Source organism: Orcinus orca, chromosome 14 (genome assembly GCF_937001465.1).
Source record: "Orcinus orca chromosome 14, mOrcOrc1.1, whole genome shotgun sequence".
Classification (NCBI taxonomy): domain Eukaryota; kingdom Metazoa; phylum Chordata; class Mammalia; order Artiodactyla; family Delphinidae; genus Orcinus; species Orcinus orca.
In genome coordinates, this window is record NC_064572.1 from 12,631,592 (window position 1) to 12,651,532 (window position 19,941).

At 44.4% G+C, this 19,941-nt stretch overlaps 1 protein-coding gene and 1 long non-coding RNA gene across 3 annotated transcripts in view; both read right to left on the bottom strand.

Annotated features, from left to right (window-relative positions):
* LOC125961122 (uncharacterized) overlaps positions 1-19,941 on the bottom strand; it is a 136,964-nt gene that overhangs the window by 88,539 nt on the left and 28,484 nt on the right. The window lies entirely within an intron of this gene.
* Positions 1-19,941, bottom strand: part of NID1 (nidogen 1) — a 94,415-nt gene that overhangs the window by 53,931 nt on the left and 20,543 nt on the right. The window contains exons 2-8 of one of the 2 annotated variants that reach the window (XM_033431280.2): positions 18,695-18,994; positions 16,322-16,548; positions 12,784-13,157; positions 10,029-10,181; positions 6,027-6,278; positions 3,184-3,384; positions 870-1,115 (exon numbers count right to left, since the gene is read on the bottom strand). In XM_033431280.2, the coding sequence (XP_033287171.1) occupies positions 870-1,115; positions 3,184-3,384; positions 6,027-6,278; positions 10,029-10,181; positions 12,784-13,157; positions 16,322-16,548; positions 18,695-18,994 (1,753 nt within the window). The remainder of the gene's footprint in view (positions 1-869; positions 1,116-3,183; positions 3,385-6,026; positions 6,279-10,028; positions 10,182-12,783; positions 13,158-16,321; positions 16,549-18,694; positions 18,995-19,941) is intronic. The other variant, XM_004271552.3, reaches the window with a different exon arrangement.

Genomic DNA, 19,941 nt, shown 5'->3' on the forward strand with positions numbered 1-19,941 from the left:
ACATCGCTAATTATTAGAGAAATGCAAATCAAAACTACAATGAGGTATCACCTCACACCGGTCAGAATGGCCATCATCAAAATATCTACAAACAATAAATGCTGGAGAGGGTGTGGAGAAAAGGGAACCCTCTTACACTGTTGGTGGGAAGGTAAACTGATACAGCCACTATGCAGAACAGTATGGAGGTTCCTCAAAAAACTAAAAATAGATCTACCATAGGGTCCAGCAATCCCACTCCTGAGCATATACCCAGACAATTCAAAAAGATACACGCACCCCTAGCAGCACTATTCACAATGGCCAAGACATGGAAACAATCTAGGACATGGAAACAACAAGTGAACTTATCTCGGATACAGAAATAGACTCACAGACATAGAGAACAGACTTGTGGTTGCCAAGGGTGTGGGGGAAGGACAGGGATGGATTGGGACTTTGGGGTTAGAAGATACAAACTGTTATATAGAGAATGGATAAAGAACAAGGTCCTGTTGTATAGCACAGGGAACTACAGTCAATATCCTGCAATAAATCATAATGGAAAAGAATAAAAAATAAAATAAAAATAGATGCCCGGCCATAGGCAGCTGCAGCCCTTGGATGGTCTACTCTTTAAGGTAACTCAAGGATTATCATTCTTCTCTACCCCAAATGGAATAATGAGGAGGCCTTAGGTTAGCAGAACAGAGACAGGTAGGTTTTCTAAGAATCATAAATGACAAGACGTTTATTTCTGCCGGGAGCTATTTCAGCATAACTTTCTTCTTCTTACTGAGAGTAAGAGACGAAAAACAACATGTCAAAGGCACTGAGAGAGCCGTGCAGGCAGACACACACGACGCCCAGTCTGAGCTGCCACCTCTTACCCCTCACAGGACCAATAGAGTTGCTCAGAGCATAGCGCAAGATCCTCTCCTCCTGGTTGTACAGGACAAACACGCTGTCCACTGAGAGCTGCTGGGTGCTGGGCAGGGCCGGCCGGGAGTCGTCGTGGACGCACTCCTGGAAGGTGATGGTCTGGCGCCACTGGTAAGTGTGGACGTGAGAAGGGGCAGTGCCATCCCGCTCGGGTTCCATCACTGTGTACTCCCGGGTGGAGGATGATGTGATCACTGGATGCGGGAGGGAAGCAGGGAGACAAGGCAGGGACACAAAGGAGAGATCTTGAGGATACAAGAGGCTTAGTCAAGGGCTCTAAAACCATCAGCAGCATTCTCTGCCTATACTGCTACCAGATGAGAGATTGGATGGAACAGGATACATAAAACTATTTATTTCAGCACTGGGACTCATTCTGCCACCTAGATTTCCCATACTATTATTGATGTTGTTTGCATTAGAAATAGTTACTGCTTTTTCTCATCAAGTGCTTCTCTATAAGTTCCTAAGTCACCCAGAACCAACCCAGAGTTTAAGGTCTGATGGGAAGAGCACGGGCTTGGAGGGAGAGACACCTGAACTCACACCTTGCCCCTTCGCTCACAAGGCGTGTGATCATAGGCCAGTTACTAACTTCTTTACCCTCTGTTTCCTTTCCGACATGGGCTATGGTGAGGATGAGATAACGTATGTAAAATTTCTGGGATCAAGCAGGCTAATACTCTTATTAAGACACACCACCGTTTACGGAGCATTCATCACGCGACTAGCAGAGTGCTAACTGCTTTTTAGGGTTATCTCACTTAGGATTCAATAAATAGAGGCTGCTATAAATAACCCTAGATTAAACGGTTCTCTGATATATAAAAATGAGACACTCATAGGTTTCAGTAGCCAATTTCTATAAATTACTAAAGAACCGTGAGCAGATCTCAATAGAGAAGGGAAAGTCTTCCCCACTTAGAAGACAGCTCGCTTTTCACCCATACAATGAAAATCTCAACTTCCTATTTTAAAAAAAGTATAGAAGACTCTTTATATCTGTGTGCTCTGTGGTAGTTCACAATCAAAGCCAGAGGATACATAAAAGATTAGTGTAAGCTGCCTCCTGTCCAGCTCCCACGTGCTGGGCTGCCAGAAACACCATCTGGTCGTAGCCTGACTTGCAGACCGGGGTGCTGCGGCTCCTTGCACCTCCTACTCATCCACTCGTTTTCCCCAGGAGAGCCGGAGCGAGCCACAGGGCCATGGTAATTGGTACAACCATTCTGGATGGCCATTTAATAAGGGCCTTTAAAGAGTCTCCCTTGTTTGACTCGGCACTCCTATTTCTAGGAATTCGGTCAGAAAAGAATCAGAAATGTGGTCAAGATTTATGATGAAGGTGATTATTTCAACTCACTATGAGAAGGAAAAATTGGAAATAACCTAAGCTTTAGAAAAGAGAATGGTTTACATTGAGAGCCATACAATAGAATGGTAGAGATTCATTAAAAAGTGTTTGCAAAGCCTAGAATGAAACTATCAAGTATTCATAATTTGATGCTAACTGGAAAAGTGAAGATACAATAATGTGGTATGACTGAAATTATGTAAATAGAAACTATATACTTGACTGTAGAGTATACAGTAGTATTGCATCAATGTTAAATTTCCTGATTTTGATGAGTGTACTGGGACCGTGTGAGAGGATGTTCTCGTCCTTAGGAAGAACACGTAAATTATTTAGGGAATGAAGGATCATGGTGCCTACAACTTACTCTCCAAAAAAACCCCATATATATATATATGTATGTATGCGAGAGAGAATGATAAATAAATGTAGCAAAATGTTAACAACTGGTGAGGCTGGGTAAATGATATGTGGAAACTGCTATTTTCAACTTTTCTGTAAATTTGAAACTTAAAAAGTACATACAGATGTATATTATAATAAAATTATACTGTTTTGAAATTATATAATATGGTGAGATTTTATGTTGGGATATTATTTGTGTTGGTATATATACATATGTTGGGGTATTTTTTATATGGAAGGAAAAGGCTGAAAGGAAATACACTTAATCTAATAATAATTGTGTCCTGGTTTTACATCTGTAAGTTATGTTTATTTTCTTTTCTGCCCTCAATTCTCTCCAATGAGTGTGCATGATATCTATTAGAGAAAAGGTGATTTGTATAAGGTACCCCCTGCACTTCCCTCTCCGAAGGCCAGGAGATAGCATGAGCTCAGGGCTGGAGCCTGTGGGTGACGCTGGCCCAGGACGCGGCACTGGCCCGGGACGCGGCGCTGCGGCTCACCCTGGTGGGAGTAGTGGTAGAGCTCCGTGTAGGGCTCGATGTGCACCGAGGAGCCGAAGGTGATCTGCGGCACTCGGCCCTCCAGCTCCGTGTCGATGGTCAGGTGTCCGTGCTCGTCAATACCGCTGAACTGCTGCTTAATGAACAACTTGTCCGGGTGCCCCACAAAGGTCACCTCAGCCTGGCGGGTGAATTCGCCCCCTGCAAAGCAAGGTCAGTCTGTCACGTTGCTGTCAGGGAAGCCACCCTCACGCCCACCCTGGGCTCACTGTGGGGACAGGCTCACACCTCCTCTGCAGATGCTTTAGTTTGGTTAGTAGAAATGGGGCTGTTGACACCAAGGACAGAGCTGGGACATCCATATGGCCCAACTGAGTCACGCGCAAGAAACAGAAGCTGCTTGCCAGCTGCAAACCAGCATCTGAGATGGGTGGGCTCATGGCTTGTGCTGGAAAAAGCAGGGGATAGGAGTCGGACTCCCAGCTGTGCTGGGTACTGGTTGGGTGAGCCTGAACAAGTTACTTAACCTCACGGGAGCCTCCATTTCCTGATGATGAAAAAGGGACACAATCTGTCTTGGGGAAATTAGGTAAGTACGTTAAAACGTCCTCTGCCCAACATGAAGCGCTCCAGGACGTCGGCTGTGGGAATGACTACCGTAACAGCTAAGCCCCGGTCAGGATGGGCCACTTGTTCAGAACAAACTATCACCAGACCCAGAAACCATCCTAGGAGCACACACTAAGGTGCTGGCTCAGGATCTCCCCTTGGTCTGGGCAGGGAGGCAGCCCCCGACAAGCAGGAAAAAATACCCCCCCTTCTTCCAGCTTCCTCCCTTTGGCCACCTTTGCAGACGCCTGATAGCAGAGCTGACAGCCATTTCATGATATGTGAAAAGTACATGAAATTTACATTTCAGTGCCCATGAAGAATTTCATTCCAACACAGACATGATCATTCATTTGCATATTATCTTTGGTGCTTTCGCTCGACGACGACACAGTTGAAGACAGTTAGTCCCCTACGTACAGAGGAGTTCTGTTCCGAGAGCACATGCATAAGTCCAATATGTTCGTAAGTCCAACAATGTTAGCCTAGGTACCCAACAAACACAATCCGCTATCTAGGACTGCACTGTAATAGGTTTACAATACTTTTCACACAAATAATACATAAATAAATAAATAAAAATAAAGAAAACATTTTTAATCTTACAGTACAGTACCGTACCTTTCAAAGTACAGTAGTACCAGCTACATCACCGCTGCTTTTACGCTTGCTTCCAGACATCCTGGGCTTGAAATGAAGATACTGTCCTACCGTACTCTATACAGTACTGTACAGTGAAGTACACAAAAGCACAACCACTTGTAGAGGATGCACTCACGTGACAACGTACGCCAGACATGTGAACTAACTTACGTGATTGGACATGCAAACGCAGGTTCGCATCTTTGAAAGTTCGCGACTTGAAGGTTTGCATGCAGGGGACTTACTGTAGCTGTAACAGAGCCCGAATAGCCTAAAACATTTAGGCAAAGCTTAAAATATTTACTGAATGGCCCTTTGCAGAAAAAGGTGGACAACTCCTGCTTTATGGCCCCCAGGTCCCAGGCACATTTCCAGCTGATAACACAGGGGCAGTTAAGAAGGACCACTGTAGTAACAAAGATCTGCTGTTGTAGGGAATTTGTAAAGACTCCCTCAGCCTCCCTGAAGCTGATGTAAGTTACAAAGGACCATCCATTTAAGTCAACCCATATTCAAGGCAACACCAATATGAAATGCTGTGTAGCCAAGGACTAGGATCTGTGGATCTGGCCGCAAAGCTCGACTACGTCTGCAAAGGGAAGAGCATGTGTTTGCAAGAGAGCCTGAACATCGTTATGATACTCGGGGTACACATGCCTGTGGGAGAGGGAGAAAAAACATTGGACCATACATAAGGTATCTTATACCCTTTTCAAATATATATCCTCTCCTTTCTTAAAACGTCCACATTTCAGGAAGTTAGGTATTTATGCTCTGTAACTTTGGGAGGGGTGTCTGTGCAAAGCCTACAGACCCTGCTCTCGGCAGTGTTTTCACGATAAAGCCGTGGCTGAAGCTACAGTGAGGCTAGGGGTGTTGAAGAAGGCAGGTCTAGGTAGTCAGAGGCGGCGGCTATGTACCTGTGCCCCAGAACAGCGGGCTCCAGGTCCTGGGAGCGGCCAGAGATGAAGGATGCAGACTCCTCCAGCCAAGCAGTTCCAGGAAAGGGCCTCCAGCACAGGGGGACCAGCCTCAGCACAGCATGGGAGAGGCCACCACTGCTCCAGGGAAGCATCTCCTCCGCTCCCACCCACCGACAATCTGCCCACATGTCCCCTAAAGACTGAACTTTCCCCGACGGGACACGGTCTCTAAGCAGCTCCAAGGAAACTCAGCTTTCCTAAGACTCGTGAGGATTATGCTTATCAGGCTGACTTTACCAGCTAGAAATGACAGGTTCCTTTTCTCCAAGAAGATACTGAGGAAATGTCAAATGTCAGTTTCAGATTAGTTGGGAATTTGGAGGCAGGCTGGATAAGTAGAAGCAGCCCATACGTTGGGTTGTGAGGATATAGGAGCAAACATCCTTTGCTCCGCCTAAATCTGTATCTCCACCCTGAAATCGCTCCCTGATCAAAATGCAATTCTAGACAGTCTTAGTTAATGTATATTAATTGAAAAACTTCTTGATAATTTTACCTCAACACCTTATTTCCAGAGCCACAAAATGCTTATCGGTAAGTTACTTGCAGACATGGAGTTCCCTTTGCATTCACCCCAGCCCGTTAATTTTAAGGTCTGATGTCAGTTACCTGTGATGCTAAAGCCATTCTTGAATCCATCTTGCTCCACGGCAAACATCCATCCAATGATGCCTCCAATAGGGGCCAGAGGAAGCAGAGAGTACCCGATGGTCTCAGGAATGGTGCTGATGGCTGTGTAGGAGCGTCCATGGTTCATTACCACGTAGGAGTGGAGGTCGGTGTTCTCAAAGACAATGGGAACTTGGCTGTTCCCCACAAAGACCTTCCCTTTCACCTTGCCATTAACTCTCTGGGGGGTACCTGAGTGAGAAACAAAGAAAGCAGCCAGCCCTTCAGAATAGAATAGTATGTCTGGTAGGATCTGTACCTATAAAAGCAAAGAGCCAAACAGTGCTGGGGTAAAGGGCTTTGGGGTAAGTGAAAGCAGCTGTTCAAAAAAGGCAGTTCCTATGGCTGTGTCTATGAGCCTTACAAATTCCAATTTCTTCCTCTCTTCCACGCTGATGGATAATGGACAGCAGAAAAGTGAGACCCATTGTTTGATGGAGGAAGGTCTGAGGCAAATAAAACGATCTCATAGAACAGTATCATGGGTGGTCTAGAACTAGGTGACATAAATGTCTCACTTTTGAGAGTATCGGGGACAGAATTAGTCATTTCACTGGGACAGCAGGGCTAAACTGGATGGGACATTTGGTTGCCTGATCTGTAACACATCTTAAAGAGCATCTCCGGCGCAAACAGAGGACTGCCAGTCTGAGTCCTGGACCTTCACTCAAGCCAAGCCAGACAGAAGTGGCCACAGCGGATATCGAAGGCCACACAAATACGCCCTCTGACCCAGAATCAGCTTGTGGGCTGGGGTGTTTGTTGTTCCATTTAGCCAACTGGGAAAGATGGGAAACTTACTATGGCATGTTTAAAAGCTTTCTTCATAAATTGCTAAATAGTATATGTATAGGACACCATTTCTGAAAATCACATTAATGATAAAAGTTAGCATACACTTAGGGGCAAATATCTGAAGAGGTGTACACAAAACTGCTACCAGTGGCTAACTCAGGGCCATATGGTGAACTTTCATTTTCTATACTATACATCTCTATAATGTTCAAATATTTATAACTTGCATATATTTATTATTGTTTAATCAGGAAAAGATAAGCTCTCAAGAAATTAAGTTGTTCTTGTATTTGAATAAGAAAATTGAAGGTTACCACATGACCCAGCAATTCCAACTCCTAGGTATATACCAAGAGAACAGAAAACATACGTCCACCCAAAAACTTGCACACGGACGTTCCTAGCAGCATTATTCACGATAGCCGAAAAGGGAAAGCACCCAAATGTCCATCAATTGATGAATGGATAAACAGAATGTGGTATATCCATGAAATGGATATTATTTCGCTAGAAAAAAGGAATGAGGTACCCGATACACGCTAAAACATGGGTGCACCTTGAAAACATCATGCTAAGTGAAAGAAGCCAAACACAAAGGTCCCATGTTGCAAGATTCCATTTATATGAAATATCCAGAACAGGAAAACCCGTGTTGACAGACAGTAGATTAGTTGTTGACAGAGACTGGGGATGAGGATAAACTGAGGGTGACTGCTAAGAGATCCAGGGTTTCCTTCTGGAGCGATGAAAACGCTCTAAAATTAGAGGTAGTAGTTGCAGCACTTAGTTAATATACTAAAAAGAACCAAATGGTACACTTTAAGTGACTGTGTTACTTACATCTTAAAAAAAAAAACTGAAGGAAGAGGTAAATAAGTCACCTTGGACTGTTCAGGTTTGATGTAGAAATTCTATCACTTACTGATTGTACATATTGTGTTTCTCTTCCTAGATTATAAATGTCTAGAGACGAGACTTTCCCACCTAACTCCCTGGCTCCGTCTTAGCAGAGGTTTCTGTGCACAGTAAGTTCTCAGTAAAGTTTGTAGAATAACCTGAGACAAACGAGCCCTCATCTGAGCATGGTCACCAGTGTTCTGAAGACTTTCTGCTGTGTTCAGTATGCCTTAGCTGCTAAACAGGGTCACTGAGGGACTTCCCTAGCGGTCCAGAAGTTAAGACTCCACACTCCCACTGCAGCGGGCATGGGTTCCATCCCTGGCCGGGGAACTAGGACCCTGCATGACGTGCGGTGTGGCCCCCAAAAATAAAATAAAATAAAATAAAATAAAATAAAATAAATAAAATATAAAATAAATAAAATAAAATAAACAGGTTCATTGACAAGCCAAGGCAGACTCGACACAGAGTATTTCTGCAAATAAACTATGTCATTACACTGGGGGATGCTGTGAAGTTAGAGGACTAATACCAAAAAATGCCTCCCGCAAACAATTACAGAAACAAGCAGGAAAGCCAGGGGGGAGGAAACCAAATTTTTTCCACCAAACTTGGAGCTAGAAAACTATGTCAAAAGTAGCAAGACTCCAAAAAAATATTTAAACCACAAAACTACGACGGGGCGTGCACAGAAGGTCAAAAAATGTAGCCGAGCAATCTGTCACATCTGAGCTTCCTGCCAAATGCAACCTATCGGCATTTTCAGTCTGATATCTGGCACAGAAAGAGCTAATGAGATTTTTGCTCTTTGAGAAGAAAGGTTCACTGTAGATTGTGGAAGCTGCTCCCCGGGTGAGAGAAATATAAAAGCCAAGCCTAAAACAAAAGCAGCTAAGGTACACCATCCCTGGGGCGGTGGGCTTTGGAAGCAAACAGACAACACATTTATAAACGTTAAAAACATCCCCCCAAATTAATACGCAACGTATCCAAAATTTTCTTTCGTTGCTGCAGATAGTATTTAACCATCTAACTGTGACCGAGGAGGGAACTTTTTTATTTTAGCAAATTAAAATAACTGATTTCACTTTAGCTATGGCAGGGGATCTGAAAAACAGAAAAGCATTCCTCCAGCTGAGTTTTATTTAGTTGTATTGTGTGAAGCAGTTGAGGTTCCTCATTAAACACACGAGGAAAATGACAGGTGACAAATGAGGTGACTTGGCATCTGAAGGAACAAATGTTCAGTATGGTCGGTTTGGGTTTTGTTTTAATTCTGGTTTATGGCCTCAGGTTCCCATAGGTCTCCCTCTCGAAGTAAACTCTTATCCGGACCCTCTAGACTTTTGCAGAGAAGATTCTTCTGACCATCTGAGAATGTCAAGACTGGTTGGTCCTTTTCCGGGGGCAGAGCTCAGAACCGATGCCAGCCCACTGACGCCAGCTGAGTCCCTTTTGGAGTGGGCCCACAATGGGTCTGGGCTCCAGAGTTAGCTGTGATGCACCCGTTATGCTCCTCTATCACCACGTTGGGATTCCAGGGGCATGAGGACAGGTCGTTACCCGCTACATACTTTGGTTTCCACCAGCCCACTGTGGCCTTGCTGGAGTTGAACCACCATTAGGATGGTCTGAGTGATGCCAAAAGAAAAGGTTTGAAAGAAACGGAGGAAAATGGGGGGCACTGACAATTTGTGGTCCAGGCTGCATAATTTCAACACTTCAGCCTTTGTCTCACGCTATAGGGACAGCTGTGAAGATGGGTTCCCAATGGCCGTCATTTCAGAGATGGAGAAGCAGCACAGGAAAGAAAGAGACCTCCCCTTATTAGAAAAAAAGGACACTCCCCAGGACCACACCCCCAGTAGAAAAATACAGGCAAGAATGGGGAATGAGAGATCAACTATCATTGCCCGACTGAAAATACCACCCCCGTTTAGAGATCTAGGTAAAGGAAAGATTTCAAAACAAGCACCAAGGGGCTTCCCTGGTGGCGCAGTGGTTGAGAGTCCGCCTGCCGATGCAGGGGACACGGGTTCGTGCCCCGGTCCGGGAAGATCCCACATGCCGCGGAGCGGCTGGGCCTGTGAGCCATGGCCGCTGAGCCTGCGTGTCCGGAGCCTGTGCTCCGCAAAGGGAGAGGCCACAACAGTGAGAGGCCCGAGTACTGCAAAAAAAAAAAAAACAAGCACCAAAACAAAAACTCCACTCCTCCCCCTTCAAAGGGAACAGACAGAAGCAAAGTACCTTCTGCAACACACTGCCGGCCATTCCCCGTGTAGCCGGAAACACAGCTGCAACAGAAGCCGGTGGCAAAGTCCCTGCACTCTGCGTGCACAGAGCACTGGTGTCTGTTGTTGGCACACGTCTGGCGGGAATCTGTGTTGTAGCTGAAAACTGCTTGGAGAGAACACAGCACACCTGTAAGCGCTTCACAGGGCTCTGGACCAGGAGGCTTTCTGACCCTACGCCCTCAGCTGTGCAAGACTTGACATCTGCTCAGGCAATTCAGACCCAGGGCTCTCTACCTGTAGCCACTTAAATAGTATAGTGGTTCTATTATTCAAACCACCAAAGCAAATGGGTCTAAAGGGAGTTTGAGAAATCACAAGGGTGAATTCTTTAAAAATGCTATCATCCAATGTCCTCAGTATCACGGAATCAATATTAGGTGACTGCCACCCAATGTCAATCTTAATATGGCATCCAGCTAATGTTGTCAGATCCACTTCATATCTTGGGCAGGAGGGACCTTAAAATTTTTTAAAGTTATCTTTTATTGTGGTAAAATATCTATAACATAAAGTGCCATTTTAACAAGCTTAAAGTAGTTTTTAAAAATTTTGACCCTTGGGCTTCCCTGGTGGCGCAGTGGTTGAGAGTCCGCCTGCCGATGCAGGGGACGCAGATTCGTGCCCCGGTCCGGGAAGATCCCACATGCCGCGGAGCGGCTGGGCCCGTGAGCCATGGCCACTGAGCCTGCGCGTCCGGAGCCTGTGCTCCGCAACGGGAGAGGCCACAGCAGTGAGAGGCCCGCGTACCGCAAAAAAAAAAAAAAAAAAAAAAATTGACCCTTTCTTCTCACCAGGGGATAAATCCTAAGCTCTTGAGTCAAAAGCTAGTCAGAAATAATTCCTCAGTCATACCTGGTCTAAAAGCCTCTGACCCAAGAAACAAGAAGAATTTCTCCCTATTTTAAATGTCTCTTAAAAAAAAAAAAAAAAAGTCTCCCTCCCAGGTTCATTTTATTGGATGATGAACTAGCTCATTAAACTCAAAAATCCAGAGCAAATTAATTTGGGATGAAGTTCAAAAACACAAAAGGGGATGAACTTTTATAGGGGATAATGACCCACTTTATAAATGACTGTTATGAGTGAAGAGAAAAGTAAAGTTTAACTCCAGGTAGATTCCATGAGTCCTACACACCCAGAAGGGAATTTCCTGTATTTATAAAGATGGCGTTTGGAGCTGAAAATACTTGGGCCGTGAGCTGAACGCATGTGAGGCTACTGATTGCTTAAGCCCAGCTCCCAGTGGGTCTGTTATGGTCGACGTATCTGTGGGTGACCATTCAAATCACACCAGGAATGCACTGCTGGCTACAGAAGACTGACCTTTCTAATAAAAACAGTGAAATAACTGGGATCGAGGGCAGAAAAACATCTCTTTTAAACACAGTTGGGGTTCAAATCCGGGCTTTTCTTTTTACTAGTACCAAGGAATATACTACCATAAGCTGCTGGGACTAGCTATGCTCTCATTTAAGTGAAGGCTTCACAAATGAGAATTTCAGAGACACGTATGTGGGGTGAAAGCAGGAGGAGACTCAAAGCTCACCCTGAAGGTGAACATATGTGCCGGTAAACATATGCAATCCGTCTTGGGGCGACCACTCTGAGACCCGGCTATAAGAGCTGAGTGCGACGTGCTAGGTGTCAGCATTACCCCAGGAAATCCAGGGTGCCATGTGTATAAAGGGAGCCCTGAGACATGAACCACGTACTCATCATGTCACTAGGGGCAGCTTCTCCGTTTCTGTGCCTCAGAGGTAAGTAAGCACACTACCCCGGCCACCAGATACTGTCCATGCTTTGGGATACTCGATAAGAACAAACATCCGACTATTGCTACGAGACAAATCACAAGTAAGGAGAAATAAAAGTGGGTGAATAATGTGGAACTGAGTAGATGTTTTGAGGGCCTTATGATAACTTCATAGTTGAAGCAGTTGTGCGTCACAGCAAACATCATTTAAAGGCTTGGACCGTCCCCTGGATAGGAATCTTAGTGGATTATAGGTCAACCTGAAGGGCAAAAAAATAATGAACACAGTCTAGTTCAAATGTTTTTTTGTAAGACAAATCAAAGCATGCTGGGGTTCCAGTGGTTTTCCCTGAAAATGTAGCCAAAATCTGATATAATACGGTTGATTACAAGATACTGTACTTTAAAACCATCCTCAAAAAGGGGATCTACTTATTTTGTAGTTTTAAACGTTCACAAACTAACTCTGAAACTGAGAGGGTCGGGGAGGAAAAATCATCAACCATCCTCCTTCCAAAACCAAGAGGAAATAAATTTCAAAGATAAACCATGTCAATAGCCAAAAGAGCTTCTAAAATGTTTTTTCAGGTGGGTGAATATACTACTGATCTCAGAAGTCACAAATAAGGAAGGAAATCTGACTATCAAAATAATTCTAAAGCACTTTTCTCTTTAAAACAGAAAAAAAAAAGAAAGAATAATAGAAGACTTGAAAGAGGACATGTTCTACAGTCTCCATAACCCCAGCCCTAATGGCCAGATCCCTTGGAGTCTCTGAAGCCTTCGGGCCCATCGACCGATGCTCTGCAGCTGTGAGTTCCACCCCTCCTTCCCCAGGCACTCATCCTTACAAACCACCAAATAATGCGCACAGCTGACACCCCACCAGCAATGCTCCCCTGTCTGGAAACCCAAGTATCCAAGAAGGTACCACCTGCAACATAAATGGCCTTACCAACTCCTGTTTCCTCAACTTCATCCACATCTATGACCTGTGGTTGCTGCTGGGGAAACCTCTCCGCTGGCAGCTGGAAAGATCTGGTCCTCTCCGTGGGAGGTCCAGGGGGTCTCTCAGTAGCCAGGCGGCGGGGGGGCAGGTCACTGGGCACGTTGTATGTGCCAGTGTCTCCCTTTCTCCGGGCCTCATAGGGAAAGGATGTGGTGCCCGTGTCCTCCAGGCTCAGAGGTGTCACCGAGTCATAATCCTCATCATCATACTCTGCTCCATCGTCCAATCCCAGGTTCACGTCCGAGGGCACCACGCCACTGGCTGTGGCCGGACTCCCAATCTCAAACACCCAGATGCCCTGCTGCCCAGAGTTGCTGCTCCTAGGGGGAAGGACAGGCTTCTTGGAAACAGGCCAGCAACCCACAAACAGCCCCCAGCAACCAAGCAGAAGGAGCCCTGGGGATCCGTGTCAATCTGAAACCCAACGCCTGCTTCTGCCCACAGCCTCGGTAGAGGATGAGAGAGCAGATGCAGTCCTGTCTGGTCATCACTGAGCTGAGACCATCCAGGGGGATACGGTGAGGCTGTATCCAATGGGCCCAACCCTAGCAAAGGCTCAGTCTTGGCCACTCGAGAGGCACGCTTCAGGGACATTTTCAGGCCTTAAAATGCAATTTATAGGAATCACTGGTCATGTGCTTTACCATATAAGCAACCTGTTGACCGGAGTCATCCATTTTCTCAGTTATTCTCTTTCCAGGGCATGGTGTGATATGATAAGAAATATGTATTTGGTCCTTGTCTCTGGTTCTGGCATACAATCCCTAAATCCCTGTTATCTCTGGAGTGATAAGAGTGTCTTTTTGTATGCTAATGAGATGGCTGGTGGCTGGGGACCCTGGGTAGCTTCAGGATGGGGGCTGGTCACTAGGAAGAATAAGGCTTGGGGCTTCCCTGGTGGCGCAGTGGTTGAGAGTCCGCCTGCCGATGCAGGGGACACGGGTTCGTGCCCCGGTCCGGGAATACCCCACATGCCGCAGAGCGGCTGCGCCCATGAGCCATGGCCGCTGAGCCTGAGCGTCTGGAGCCTGTGCTCCGCAAGGGGAGAGGCCACAACAGTGAGAGGCCCGCGTACCGCAAAAAAAAAAAAAAAAAAAGAATAAGGCTTGATTACAGGGCTGGAATTTTCTTCCCCACGCCCTGACTTCCAGGGAGGGGGGTGAGGAGTGGGGTTGGAGAATAGGTTAATCACCAACGGCCAATGGTTTAATCAATCATGCCTATGTAATAAAAATTCCTAAGTGATGAGATTGACAGAACTTTGGGGCTGGTGAACACATCAAGGGGCTAGGAGGGTGGTGAGCCCAGAGGGGACACGGAAGCCCCTCACCCACTCTTCCTCCCATACCTTGCCCTATGCATCTCTTCTATTTGTCTGTTCCTGAGTGTATCCTTTATAACACACTGGTCATAGTAAGGAAAGTGCTTTCCTGAGTTCTGTGAGCCATTCTAGCAAATTATCGAACTTGAGCAGGGGTTCATGGAGATCCCCGATTTATAGCTGGTTGATCAGAAGTGCAGGTGGCAACCCGGGACTTGCAAGGGATGTCTGAAGTGGGGGCAGTTTTGTGGGACTGAGCCCTTAACCTGTGAGGTATGTGCTGACTCCAAGCAGAACTGAATCGAATTACAGGACACCTAGCTGGTGTCTGAAGAGTTGGAGAATTGGTTGGGGGAAAAACCCCACAAATTTGGTGTCAGAAGAGTTATGAGTGAAAATGGTACAGAGTTGGTTTATTAGAAATCCCAACACTGTTAGCTGTGGAACCTTGGACAGGTCTCAGTTTACCTTTTTATGTTCAAAGTGTGTAGTGAAATACAAATGATATTGAGAATCTAAAGGCATTTTATAGTTATAAAATACAATAGAATAACCCTAATCTCTACTTCTTGCACCACCATTTTTACTGTTCTTCTGTGTGTGATTGGAAGTGTTCCTATAAGAAATTATGTAAAATGACCAGCTCGTACAATGGAAAGAAGGGACATACACTACTTGGTAGAGAATACTGAGCAAAAGATTGGGGTTAGACAGGGAATGAGGAATCAAGAAAGTCCTGCAGAAATTGGACGTCTAATCGATCTGTCTGCTTGGGACTCAAATAAAGGCAGTGCTATGCAGGAGCTTGCTTGAACCAGCTGGTAAAAAATTAAAGTATATAAACTTACAATTAAATAATCTATATTAAAATGAGAGGCAATCAAAAAGATACATATACCCCAATGTTCAGTGCAGCACTATTTACAATAGCCAGGACATGGAAGCAACCTAAATGTCCATCGACAGATAAATGGACAAAGAAGACGTGGTACATATATACAATGGAATATTACTCAGTCATAAAAAAAAGAACAAAATAATGCCATTTGCAGTGACATGGATGGACCTAGAGATTGTCATACTGAGTGAAGTAAGTAAGTCAGAGAAAGACAAATATCATATGATATCGCTTATATGTGGAATCTAAAAAAAAATAGTAATAAATAAACCTATTTGCAAAACAGAAATAGAGTCACAGAGGTAGAAAACAAACTTATGGTTACCAAGGGGGAAGGGCAGGGATAAATTGGGAGATTGGGATTGACATATACACACTACTATATATAAAAGAGATAATAAGAACCTACTATATAGCACAGGGAACTCTACTCAATACTCTGTAATGACCTATATGGGAATAGAATCTAAAAAAGAGTGGATATATATATACATATATGTATAATTGATTCACTCTGCTGTGCAGCAGAAACTAACACACAATTGTAAATCAACTACAATAAAAATTAAAAGAAATAAAAGCAGAGGGAATAAATACTTGAGACTCATATTAGCTATGTTCTTCAAGTTATTTGAATCTACTGCACCTCTATGGTGAGAATACTATATAATGGTTCACCTTTTCTCAACCCCAGGTTGAGCGACATGATGTGAGCAGCTGTAAACGGGCCATGGGTAGGAGTATTTACACCACGGAAATAGGCAAATGCTATAAATGAGGGCTTCCCCAACCCACCTAAAGCCAGTTGCTAAGCATTTACCAGCACACCATTAAAGTGTAGAGGAGTTTTAGATTCAACTGGCAATATGAAATTGGGAGGGGTTTTCTCAGCCTTGGGGCCATAGCAGGACATAGTTTTTGAATAACTTGTATTTCTAACTTTATACGTATAGAAGAGATGGTAAAGCTGTCTCAAATGAGAATGATATCTAAAAACTTGGATACCTGTTCATTCTAAGAGTATATTCCCTTGAGTTCATCAGAAAAACAAAGTACTCCATAATATAAAAATTATATACAAAATTTAAATCCATGGGAACATTTTCAGGTAATGTTCTATATTGCCCATTACATTATTCTTAATAAAACAGTCTTATAGACTGTTTTAAATAGTTATAGACTGTTTTAAATAGTCTTACAGACTTATAGACTAATGATAGTCTTATTAAGGGGAGAATCTACTGAAGAACAAAAAAAAAGCATACTTGGCCAAGTTTCCAAGTGATTCTCTGTCATTAGCAAATACATTATAAGCTCCGTCACTCTTCCATATGAATCCTACTAAACCTTGGCTGAAAGCAACCACTGCGGGAACTTGGTTCTCATCCTTCTTTGAGAATGTCGTATAGAACTGCAGACCATCTTCAGGATAAAGGAAAATGGCGTAGGTGCTGGAATCAGAGGAGGCCAGAACAGCCTGGAATGTGTTTCTCTGTGAAGATGAGTTAAAATTCAGTTACTCAGGAAAATATCTACAGATCTTAAAATGTGCTCTTCACCAGATCGTATCTAAAAAATACAGAGATGGCAGTATTTACACCTTATTCTAAAGAAATACTTTTGTAGGACCAAGTATTCCAGGATAATTCCACTTAAATATCTCTAAAGCTATGTCAACATGAAATTTTCTAATTAATCAATGAATACTTTCTGCATAACCGTGACCCTAAGGTTAATGCAAAACTATAGATGACACCTCCAGGTAGTGGCCTAAATCTCATGCAACTTAGCAAATTCTTACGCACAGAATTTGTTTCCACAGCCATTAAACATATTCAACCACATTCATTATTTAGCTGATTGAGCCCAAGCACCGTGCAGTAAGAAAGAAAATGAGCTTTGAGAGAAAACAAATCTGGATCCAAATCCTGCTCTACTCCTCACTGACTGTGTGACCTTGGGCATGTTACCTAACCTCTCTGAACCTTGATCTGTGAATCTGTAAGATGGAGATAAAGCCACCTACCGCACAGAAATGTTAGGAGGACTACGTGAGCTAGCATAGGAAGGGCCAGGCACAGAGAACATATTCCTAATGTTAGTACCTCTCCTTCACACCAGGCATTGTCCCGAGCACTGTGAAGACGAATAAAAGTACGCGATCGCCGCACTTGAGAATTTATAGTCTAGGTGGGAAAATTGACATGTGAACAAAACGTTGCCAAACTGGAGGATAGATTCTGTAATGGAGTTGTGTGCAGGCGAAGTGCCCGATGCTGGGAGGAGTGGGGGCAGAGGAGGCAGAAAGAACAAGCAGGAGCTAGACACGTGCAGTGAGGGTCAGGGAGAGGCCATCGCAAGCAGAGAGCACAGCTAGTGCAAGAGACTGTGGGTAAAACAAACAAGCAAAAAGCCTCAGCAGGGAATTGCAAATAATCTGATACAGCTGCTGCAAGAGGGTGCAGAGAAGTAAGAGTGAGGGGAGATTTGGCCCGTGAAGCAGGCAAGAGCTCTGTACAAGGGGCTGGGCAGGTATCGCTCAAGTGAAAAGGATGCACACTCGAGAAACTGAAGGTTTTAAACAGTTTTCCAGTACAGCACTCAGGCAGATACAGGTGGCAAAGCAAAACGTGTCAGACAGACTTCTCCAAAGTGTGCTCTATGGGATGCAATGTGTCTTATTTGGGAGGGAAAAGGGTATGGCCAAAAGGTTTGGGGATGGCTAAATTAAACAAAATTAAGCAGGTTTCTGTACTATAGGACTTTCCAGAGTGAGTCACCATGAGGGAGATATAGTTTTAGCGCTTCCCAAACTTATTTGGTCTGAGGAGTCCTCTTCCTCAAGGAATGTCTGTGGGACCAGTGTTCTGTGGTACACACTTTGGGAACCACCAGCTGGGAATATCCCCCATTTAAAGGGAGTGCTTTTGGACCTTTCAAGTTGCTCTCTACCCTGTAATGCTATAAAAATTAAACAATGGCGGAGCAAATTTATTTTTCCAAGGAGAAATCAAAGCATGTCCTAAAGAGTCACCTCAGATCTAGAGATGGCTTCTTCAAATATTCCCCCCTTCCTCCAAGGGCAAGTCCAAGCTCTACACACCCTAACACCTTTCCCAACCACTGCATCCACAGAGACTCCCATCCCTGGTTATGATGAAACTTGTTTCCTGAACCACCCACATGGTACAAATGGGTTTTGTGCCCCCAACTAGAGTCTGGATCTGGTCTTTATTTCTTCACATCTCTTGAGACTGCTTTATTAGTTTAACCTATCACTTCATATTAATAAATTCTCTATTTATCTAGAAGCCACCTCCCACTATCCACCACCCAATGTAAGAGCAGCTAGGGCTGTAATTTATCAGCCCTGTTCTTGCCATGTGGCAATCTTCTCAGGAATTGGTTTTCTTTACATCTAATCGTCATTACAGCATAGATTTAAGTAGCCCTGCAGATAAAGTTTCGGAAGCTTCAGACCTGCAACAAACAGCTTACTAGATTTTGCTTTGGATGTCTGTCCAATCTTTATCAATCGCATGGGCGTGGTGTACCTCAGAGTAGCACAAACCAGAAGACCAAAGTGTACAAAGCCAACATATTAGACTATTTGCCCTTGAGCCTGGGTGGGTGCTTACCTTGCCTTCCTGGGCAGGGTCCTTGCTGGGCCCTTGGTAGGGAGCCACGGATTCCCAAGTGACAACCACCACGTTCCTGGGCTTGAAAGAGACTTCTGGGAACCCTCTCTGGACACACTCTGCTGCCAACTGAGTGACAGAGGGAGATAAGTCTTCCCGATAGTAAACCTTCCCAAGGCCATCTGTTGTGTCCAAGTCCGCCAGGAAAGGGGCGACTGCTCCGAAGGTCGGTGGGAACAGCCCAGGATGGGCTTCTTCGGCTGGGGGCTCACTCATGGCAATAATGCCATTTGTGGTAATCTGTACAAAACCAAACATCATTAAAAGGAGTGCAGAAACTGACAATCAAAAATTGGGAGCAACCCAAATACCCATCAACAAGAGAACAGGTAAATAAATTCTGGCCATTTCATACAACGGAATGCTATACAGTAGTTTTTTTAAATACACAAAACACCACGAGTGAATCTCACCAATATTAAGCCAAGCAAACGAATCCAGACACAGTGTATGATTTCACTTACGTGAGATTCAAGAGGAAAACAGTGCAGTTCCGTTAACTGCCATTAATCTCAAATGTACACAATAGTTGCACGTGTAGAGTACGTAAAGATAAAATTATCTCAGCTCTTTCTTCCTTGAAAAAAGAAAGAAAGGAAAGAAAAAAAAAAAAAGATGTGCAGAAACGACATCTTCTTCAGGGAGACTGAGCTCCCGTTCACAGAATGCTGTCATAGTGTATCAAACATGACAGTGTGTCAAATACAAAAAAAATTGGAGAAAGACATGATCCAGGACTGTAAAACTCAGCATTCTTTTCCTAGGGAGGACGGCCTGGTAGAAGGAACAGGGGCAAGAATCACAGGACCTGACTCTGGCATCGTCACCAGACCTTGGGCAAGGGTCTTAAGCTTCGCATCTCAGGCTTCCCAAGTGTGTGGTTTGTGGCATACGAAGGACCATTCAAACCTAAGTCATCATCAAAGACTGCGTTCATTTACTCAACAGAGTAATCATTACAAACCAGGGCTGTGCTAAGCACTGTGGGTCCACAAATAAGTAGAACCCAGGCTCTGCCTTCAAGGTACCCACAATCCAGAAAGACACGGAGATGGACTTACACAAACAGATGATAAGACAATAAGCAAACAAGTGTCAAGAAGTAAACGTGATGGGTCACGATGGTGGCGTTATTTTGAACAGATTAATGAATTAGATCAATAGCTAACATTTATTGAATGTTTACC